Genomic DNA, 9,986 nt, shown 5'->3' on the forward strand with positions numbered 1-9,986 from the left:
GGTGATGAACTATGGCTCTCCAGATGCTGTCGGAGGTTAACTGTGGTCTTCCTTGGCAATCCTTGGTTCATACTGGCTGGACCAGAGTCTCGCAACATCTGGAGAGTCACAGGCCTCCCACCCTTGAACAAGGGGGCAACCTGCAAATATGCTACATAGATACAAGCCTTCAGTCCAGGCATCTGTGACCTAGCAAGCCTTAAGCATAATTGAAACTGAGCAGGCTGCTTGACTGTTTGAATGAGTCAGAACAGCTCCCTGGCATTGCTGACAGCCAATGAATGGCCTCTGGGCTCAGCAATATTCAGAACCCAGGTAGGATAGCCAGCTTTTCAAGCAGCTCATGACTAGATACGAATATTATCACCAGCTAATTCCCATACTGTAAAAACGGTACAATTGTGTACATCAAGCCGCTATAGACATAAGAACAAATCAGTTTCTTTCTGCTCAGCTGGCAATCCTAATCCTAGGTATTTGAGATTGTATTAGTGCAAAGGGTTTGTGAATAATGCCCTGTAATTATATTATACAGTACGTTAGGAGTATCACTATATTAGATTATAAGCATGTAGAAATATCTACATAAAGAAAACATTTTTCTTTCAAATGTAACCATTCATTGTAAAAAGGCTTTATCTTCCGAAGCACAGTGTAAACCAGAGTTATTTACTTATTGGATTCATACACCACAGTAAGTATGAGGAAACCTGGTTTATTGTGTATGAATAACTGTGCAGTAATAATTTCAAGTGCAGGCCATCACGGTCATTTCCATATTCCGCCTATTCCCAGTACTGAGTCTCCAAAGTCAAGCATATTACTAAATTAGTGAAATATTATAGTGCAATGCAACACCAAATCAAGAAGAAATACACATTTTAACATATTTACTTATTTATTTATTACATTTGTAAGCCACCCCATAGCTCAAGGGTTCTTTGGGCAGCTCACAAGTAACAATAACACAATAATGTATGTGTTATTGTGTGATCTTATTGTACCAATGGATATTCAAATACAAAATATGAGAACAAAACCAGATCAGGTCAATTGTTCTTTTCACACAATTGAATGCAACTTACCACTGGTCTCTCGTAAATGATGTAACCAAACGAATCCCAGGTGGAAGCTCAGCCATTTACTTTCAGTACTAGTTTCAAATTTTAGCTAGTCTAGTGCTTCAGAGATTTGCTCCAAGTTATCAGTAAACAGAATGTCATGCTGGCAATGTTTTTTACATTTTTTCCTTGATGTTCTCAACCATCACTATGTGAAGATGCTTTTTGAGTGCATACCTTTAAAAAAGTGTTTCAGAGTCATCATTAACGCAGTAACAACATTTACCAGGTTCAGTAAATATGTGATGAAAATATAGATGCAGGGCAATTCAATAAGAAGGAAGAATTTTAATGCAAGTTTGTGAATCCCTATATAATGAAGCATTTCTTAAATTTTAGCATTTTTATGCCAATATAAGAAAAAAGAGCAAAGCAAACATCATTAAGAAAGCACATCAAGTAAAATCACCCAAATACAATTTAAATATTAAACTATACATCCTTTTTTCCCAGTATTCTGTCACTTACTACCTATATATTAAGTGTGCTGCCACTGAATGAAGCCAAGGGAAAAGTGTCCCAGCTGAGTCTACCTAGGACTCTGGATCCTAGTTCTTTAAGCAACTTTTATACTCACTTTAAAATGCCAGCCACCTGACTGCAACTTTTTCAGGGATAATAGAGGGTCCACCTTTAAACAAATGTCTGAGGAATGCAGCCTGCTGTCAAATTTTTCTAGAACTGTAAGTGATATGTTTTCAACAGTGTGAATCCAGCCAAATAATGCCTAAATGGACAACAGAGCACACTGCTAACTTGATGGTAGACATACTAGGAATACATGTTTTCAAGGCCTGCTTGGTATTTCAGAGACAGGGAGAGCACAGTAGACCTCTGCAAAATGTCTTGGAACAAGAAAAACACCTCTTCTCAAATGACCCTTGAGCCCTTAATAGCTGAGTGATGGACAGAAATTCAATAGATGTAGTTGTCTCAGCATGGAGATGGGCAATTAGAAACATTTAACCTGTTGAATATTTGTACATGTGTAACTGGTAAACTTTGTCAGAAAAGAAGTTGTAGTCTTGCCAAACAAAAACATCATAACTTCTGTAACACACTTACTGTGCATTTAATATGATTTCAAACGGTTGCATTTCTGCAGTTCTTAAAAGTCCTGGAAAAGCCAGGGACATGCAATCTAAGAAACAGCTGCTGAAAAGATTTTGAAAGTTGGTCAGAAATGAGCCAGAGAAGACAACTTTCTTGGCAAATAATCAGAAAAAGCAGGGCCTGCAACTTGCCAGAAATGCAGTTTATGAGATAATGGCTTCTCCAGGAAGTATCATCCATGCAACTAATTCTTGTTCCTGTGGCAATCAGGTAAACTACCACTGATTCCATCTAGCTACAAGGCATGAATTTGTCCCTAATTTTTTCTGTTTTATTCAATACAGCAGCTAGAAATTGACTTTAGCCTTCACCTTAGCTGGATCTCTGATCCATATTTTATTCCCCCAACATGTGGCTGTGAAGCAGCCACGACACTGGATGCCTCTTTTACAATTTTCTGAAATGTCAGGTGCAGAAGTGGGAGAAGCACTTTTAAAAATCCAATACATTTTTCCTAATCATACAAATGTTGAGAGGGAGACTTTTAACATTTTTATGACTAGACTGAATTTTTTAAAAATCTGTTTCGCCCATCATGATTTGGCATAACCAATTTTATATGTGACTCATTCCAGATTAAAAATTTATGCAACAAAAATGAACCGTGGAAACTTCCATGAAGTTAGTTTTTTTAAAAACAGGGCAAGGTATAAATCTATCCAGAATAAAATACAACTCTTTATCAATACAGCTGAATGGAAAAAATAATTCTAATAATGCCACCTCACTAAAATGGCATAATTGTTTATTTATTTTAAAAAATTACATTCAACCTTTCAGTCATATTTCCAGAAAGCAGTAAAACCAACTGCAAAGTCAATCATATCCTAAACGTATAGCAAAACAATAACTTTCTGCCCATCAAACAATGAAGACACAAGGGAACTTACCTAGGAAAGCAACTCCACAAAGTGGAATGTATAGTCACTCATAAGAGTAAACTGAAAGAGACAGTATTTTGTAAATAGCTTAAGGCACAACAGTGCATTCCTATGCATGCCTACTCAATAGCAAGCTGCATTAATTTAAGCGCAGTCCACTCCTAGGTAAAGAGTTACAAAATTTCCGTCTTCCAGCACAAGTCCATTGCATGTTTGCTCAGAATTAAGTCCCACTAAATTCAGTGGAGCTTAATCCCAAGCAAGGTTACACCCGTAGAAGCTAAATATCGTTCAGTGACCCTACATATTTACCCTAAAACAGGAGGAGAACCTCAGGACGTGGAGCCAAACCCAGCTCTCCAGGAGTCTCAGTCTGTCCTTTTCGGGTTCCCTAGGCGGCCACGCCCCTTCCCCGAGTCCGGCGTTTCCCCGGCTTTGGCGCCGCTTCCCCCCCTCCACCCCAGTCGCTTTAAGGCTTCCTTGCTGACGGCGAGAGCTTTAAACCACCGCACTCTGTGGCACTTTCGGCCCAGCCGCCTTGCCCTGGAGCGCGGCCACGGGAACTGCTCGGAGTGGGAGTGGGACTGGCCCCGGCGCTGGAGGAGATTCCGCATCACCCGCCCAGGCAGCCAGGAGTGCCGGAGGGGCGCGCGGAGGACCCGGCGAGAGACAAGGCAGTGCCCGGGAAGCGCCCAGGCATCTCGCGCGCCAGCCCGCCCGCTTTTGCCCATGCAGCGGGCGCTGCGTTGCCGGGGCGCCGCTGGCTCGCCGACTCGGTTGCCAGGCAGCCTCGCCGGCCGCAGGTGCATCTCCGAGGGGAACACGCACGGAGCCCGGGCCGAGGCGCCTTCCTGGCCACGAGGAGGGAAAGGAGCTCCCCGCGCCTTCCCCCTGCCCTCGGGGTGCCCTCTTGGGGGCTCGGGCGCGCGGGGGCGGCCTCGGGGGTCTCCTCCTACCTGAAAGGATGGCGCCGATGATGATGGCGAGAGCGGGGCGGGGGGTGTCCCCCTCCGGGGCTGTCTGGAGCGGAGGCGCAGTTCTTGAGAGCAGCGACTTCCTGGTTTAGACGCGGTTTCGCTTCGTTCACGCCGGGCCGGTCTTTGAGTAAGGCGAGACTGGCCGCGAGAACCCGTTCGGCTTGCCGGGCTCCGCCAAAGAAGGGCGCTCTAAGGCATGACTCGTGGCGGCAAATGTCAAAACTTCCGTCAGAGAGCGCGGGGAGGAGCTTCCCCCATCCCCGTCTTCCTTTCTTACGAGTAAAAGGCATAGACCGGAGTATATCTAAGCATGAAGCCGGGCTTCTCATATAAACGGATCTTCTGGTACTCCACTTGATAGGTGAGCAGCCGATGTCCCTGCTGTTCTCGCCAGGGCTTTGGGTCTCCCTGGGGTCCCTGGGGTCAGGCACATTCTGAGAGAGCTCAGTGAAGGTGGTGCTGTTACCAGTGCTGGTCTCTGGAAGACTTAATGAAAATAACCAACAGCCTGTGGAAGGGAAGGGCAGCCTCCCCTCTGGTTTAAGAAGCCGGTGCCTTCACACTACAGTTCCTGTTTGTTTGCTAGTTGTATGATTGAGCCTTGAGGTGTCCTACTGATGGCAGAAACAGGCTTGTATTCAGGCAGATGATGGAACCTGGGGCAACTCTTAAGATCTTGCTCAAAAGATTCAGGACTCAGGCCTAGGCAAGTCACTCAGTAATGCCAAACATGGATAGCAGGGGGTGGGCAGAGGGCTTCCCAAGGGTCTGGGACTCCAAATGCAAGATTTAGGGCTCCAGCCCTAGCAGCCCATTCCCTAACTGCCTCTGTAGCACTGGCATCAGAATGTGTCCTCTTGGTCAAATATATATCCCAGAGAAAAAGCATCAAAAAGTCTTATGGCATCTTTAATTTTAACCAATGTTTTATGGCATAAGCTGTTAACAGTGATGTAGGAAAGGGCATGCCGAAAGTAAAATAGTGACAATTATTAATGGTGGCCATTATTAAATTATCATATTGGTCATGGCTGTAAATACTTCATGTCGTTTCCCTCTGACCTCACTGTTAACAGTTTGCTTGCCCCCCCACACACACACACTCTGTGTGTGTGTGTGTGTGTGTGTGTGTGTGTGTGTGTAACCTTGGGTAATACTTCATGCCTTTGCTGAGGTTGGCTGTAATCCAAGAAAGCTTATGCCTTAATACATCTATTAGTTTTTAAAACAAGACCCTTTGTTGCTTTTGCTGCTGTAGACCAACACAACACTCCTCTGAAAATTGTTGATTGTCTCTTCCTCTTTACATCCTGTGAGAAGCACATCAGGTTACAGCAACCAGTTCTTTATCCTTCTATTCAAGGTTGATGCTTCTTAGGTCATTTTGGAATGTTTGACACCAGGTCTTTTTTGGTCTTCCTCTCCTCCTCTGACTATCTAATGGGATCCAGTTAATTACAATCTTAGCAGGATGTTGTTTATTCATGCAAAGCACATGTCCAGCAAAATGCATTCTTCGTTCTGTTATCAACTCAGAGAGTCTTTGGGTACCACATCTTTGTAGTACTTCCTCAATTGCTGGTCGTTTGGTGCATTTAAATCTTGCCTTTCTTCCAGGAACCCAGGGTGATGAACATGAGTATCCTTCTCATTTTATTCTTTCTTCAGTTATGTGAGGAAGGTTAGGCTGAAAGTCAGCTACTGGCCCAAGGCCACTCTGCAGGGCTGGCACTACCATCTGGCAGTTGCCCAAGGCAGCAGCTGCCAGGAGGTTGCAGCAAAAGCTCTGGAGGAAAGAGTGGTGGGCTATGTGGCTTGTCCTCCACCCCCTAAGCTAGTTTGCTGCCTTGAAGTGCAGTGGATCATGCTGTCTTATGAACTGCTAGGGGATATCATTTTGTTTTTTGCCTCTCGTGCATCTTGGAGCTACATGGACGAATTTATTTCAGAAATATAGCTCAAAAAGGAGGAGGGGGAAGATGTTATTAAATACTGTTAGGCTGTATTCTATGCAGACTTATATGGGAGTAAACACTACTGAATATAATGGAACATACAGGCACAGGAGCATGCAGTTAGATGTGTAAGAGATTGTTAATGATCAGTGATAAAGTTAAGCATCTTGGAGAAAACCTCTGAGCCAAAACTTTAATAAACAATGCACAGCCCTGAGATGCTTTTGCCTGGACCCAAGCCTGGAGAACTAATTAAAATCAAAGGCATAGTTCCAGATAAGTGTCTGTATGATTATTGGAAAGAAGCTAGGACAAAAGAGGCAATTGGCATGATCAATTAGGGATGAGAAGTGCAGAACCTCTTTTGGATCAAGGGTAAAATTCCATGTGGAAGAAACTCTCAGTGGCTGTATTCCAGTATTAGGTGGGACCAAAGGGCTAGGCAAAAAGAGCTGGATACTAAACATTTCAGCATATGTTTGCTTAAAGCTCTTACTGCCAGTAACTATGCCTTGGGAGAGGCATTCCAGCATTTTAAAACAGTGGAAAAACTGCACATAAACCAGGAAACTACCCCCTAAGTTCTGGGCAAGAGGATGTGACCATCTCAGGGGACTGGATGGGGACCCTGGGTAGGCAGGATTTGACCCAGGTCTGATGTTCTTTAGATAAGGTCACATGCAGTTGCCTTTTCTCCTGTTCAGCACAGTAGTTTCTAAAACACAATTAGATACCCTGTGGTTCAGTGGGAGCTGCTTCATTTAAAAGAAAAGTAGATGATGCTTCAGTGCTATTATATAGCTTGTGCAACTAATTCAAGTTCAGTTTGTTATGATTTCTAGTCTTAAACCCATTTTCAGCATAGCAGTATCCAATAAAGATTTCAAGCTAATTAAAGCATGCATACATGGAATTATGGGAATTTTTTTAATCCTATGAACACAATATACAAATTATCTGTGGTATTTGGCTTGGGCTATATTTCTGATATGATTTTGGGGATTAAACCAGTTGTTCATTCCTGGTATAATATGTCCATTCCAAAAATAGATTGAAAACATAGGAAGAGCTCTGCCTGACTGCAATGACCATTAACAGTGACTCACTTGCAGGGAAATAAATGTTGGATTAGATTACATTAATTTCTGTCTACTATTATAAACAACAAACAACTGTTATAAACAATAATAGCTTTCAGGCATTAGCAGAAAAGAGCACCAAGGTGCTTTGAGTAGTTTTTGCTATGTGAGCATTTAGCTCATTTTATTTGTTTATAGAGAGATCTCCACTTATAAAGCAGTAAGTTACTATATAAGAACTGGCATCTGGGAGTATAATATTTAAAATACAATCTGTAATTTAGAAGTGCCTGGTTTAAATCTTAGTTCATACTGCTTGCCCTCAGCAAAGTGTACCTTTTCACCATATACAAGAATGCCTTTTACTGCAGAATTGTACAAGGGATTGCTGAGATAACAGTAAAACACATTAATAATTCAAACAAAGATAATCTATGAATCCTTGCCATGAATTAGAGGATGTTATTTTCATGTTATGATGTAATTGTAAGTTGTTATTATAGTTACATTCCTATAAAACGAAAAGGTTCTCATTTCGTATGGTTTTCCGGTGTAGGTGTCTACAGACAAACAGAAGCAAGAAAATATTTGAAGACATCACTCCACTTTTCCTCCGCCTCTGATCACAGCCAGACTTCTTGTCAGTTGAGTAAAGATTTCTTCTGAAGAGCTCTTCCTTTCCTGCTATTTGGTGGCCACCAAAACCAAACTGGTGTGGAGAGGGAAGTAAACAATAGGAACCAAAACACGCAATGGAATACCAGTTTCTGCCTGAAACCAGGGGGTGGGGGGTGGAGGGAGAGGAGGCCTTTCAGCTATGAGCTATATATCCCCTTCCTCCCTAATAAACTCATTCTCTGAGTGTGAATCTTTATATCCTTATATAACAGCAGACAAGAGGCAGATATAAGCAGACTTAGTGGGGGGACCCCAGATTTTGCAAATGTACAGAAGTCATTTCTGGTGGTGAAGGAACCTGCATGGAGAAACCAGCTCTGAAGTAAATGGGCATGGCATTTCTAAATACAGTTACTATCTGTTAAGCTCACAGCAGCTCTGTAATAAAACATTTAACTGGTGTCACCATTTCCTTCTTATAATTACATCTCCCTGCTGACATCTCTCCCACAAAAAGGGTGTGTAAACCTGTTTCCAAAATAGACACTCTCCTGCCCTTTCTAGCAAAGAATAAATATGTAAATAAAACAATAAATAAACAGATAACTACATGCAGCTTGCTTATGTCTATGGCAGCTGGGAGTTTGTTTATAAATAAACAGATAAATGATACAACTTTTTATGCCTGTGGCAGCCAATGCACAAAATTTGGTTGGCTGCATGCCTTCACGTTTATCTTTTGATTAATTGGTCTTCAACTGCTGGCCATGGACTTGAGCTGCCATCTTTTGGAGAGAGGGCAGGAAGAGGAAAGGAGAAAGATGGGTATAAACACAAAGCAGAAGAGAGAAAAGCAAATTCAACTAACTGTAATTAAGGTAAAAATAATCTATAAGTTTAAAGCAAGTAAAGGGCTAGTGTTTCAGGTTGGGGTTGCTAGTGGATTTGGAAATATTGAAAGCAATTTAATTTGTTGCTCCAAGAACTAATTCTAATCTGGAGGTGACACAGAAAATGAGTTTTTTACACTTACCTGTTGCACAGACAAACAATTTATTTTCATCTCAAATAATTAGAAGAGGTAAAAACTCAGACTGTAGAAGTCTAAAAATATCAGCAAATGGAAAGTACTTTGGTTGCATTTATAATTCAGATTTCTAAACTCCGATATACAAACTGTGGGTGTTGAGGCTCTCTTTTATTATTCCATTAGAAACAAGAGTGATCTCCACTCTCAAAGTTAAAAAAAGTCATAAAGGTTTCAAAGTACAGTATTTTTGGGAAAAGGGCACCTACACCTGAAAAACTGTGACAGGCAGAAATTCAACTGATATAGTATTTAACTGTAACTACAGTAGTAGGGAAAGCTGAAGCTGCCGAATTACATTATGTAATTTGTATGCCTTTAAAAAGCAGAGGTTTACTTAGTTCATACTCAGCATTGCTATCTGTAATGTCGGAACATAGTCCAATAAATTCTGGATTGGCTGCTTCACCCTCACACACACACACACACACACACACACACACACACACTCCAGTTCTGGCCAGCTGCAGGTATGAAAAAGTGCACTTTAAAGATGCATTTTTCAAGAGCCGCCTTCTGTTTTCTGGACAGATATATAAGTAATTATCTATTTAAACTTTCCTATTCCACTATCCTCTTTCTGCCCCTCTGGCCAAATGTACAATCAAAATAGGAAGTGAAATGGTTTTAAATATCTGCTTTAAATTCTGCCAATTACTCAGATTGGAAAAAGTCAGGAGCACTTAATTTCTGAAGTGCTTACCTTCAACATAACTTCTACTTATAAACTCAGTACATTACATTTATATACTAAATCTCTGCATTTACTGCATTTTTTCCATTGCTGCCCTTCATTCTTTTCCTTCTTATTAAACCTGAATTAGAAACATAGAGCAAGTCAGAAGGGGCCTCCAGGGCCATCTAGTCTGACCCCTGGCTCCAGCCGGCTCTGCTCATGACATGCCTATCATGTGCATGTCCAGCCTATCTTTGAACACCCAAAAAACTATTTTGTTACCTTAAAAAAGGCACTGTGATTTAGTGTTTAAAATGCTGGACTGGGGCAAATCCCAATTTAGCCATAAAACTCACGGAGTGACTCTCAGCCTAACCTACCTCACAAGGTTGTTGTAAAGATTACAGGGAGAGGAGGATAATAATTATGCCACCATTGTCTCTTTGGAGGAAGAAAGTCAGGATATGAGTGTTACAATA

General features: G+C 41.8%; 1 protein-coding gene across 2 annotated transcripts in view; it reads right to left on the reverse strand.

The window, feature by feature from the left end:
• The window catches only part of SLC37A1 (solute carrier family 37 member 1), a 28,048-nt gene extending 23,805 nt beyond the window's left edge, over nt 1-4,243 (reverse strand). The window contains exons 1-3 of one of the 2 annotated variants that reach the window (XM_044442646.1): nt 4,072-4,243; nt 3,125-3,175; nt 1,086-1,298 (exon numbers count right to left, since the gene is read on the reverse strand). In XM_044442646.1, coding sequence (XP_044298581.1) covers nt 1,086-1,141 — 56 coding nt within the window. In that variant the 5' untranslated portion in view covers nt 1,142-1,298; nt 3,125-3,175; nt 4,072-4,243. The remainder of the gene's footprint in view (nt 1-1,085; nt 1,299-3,124; nt 3,176-4,071) is intronic. The other variant, XM_044442647.1, reaches the window with a different exon arrangement.
• Nucleotides 4,244-9,986: the final 5,743 nt, after the last annotated feature.

Source organism: Varanus komodoensis, unplaced genomic scaffold (assembly GCF_004798865.1).
Source record: "Varanus komodoensis strain SLA01 unplaced genomic scaffold, ASM479886v1 scaffold4, whole genome shotgun sequence".
Lineage (NCBI taxonomy): Eukaryota > Metazoa > Chordata > Lepidosauria > Squamata > Varanidae > Varanus > Varanus komodoensis.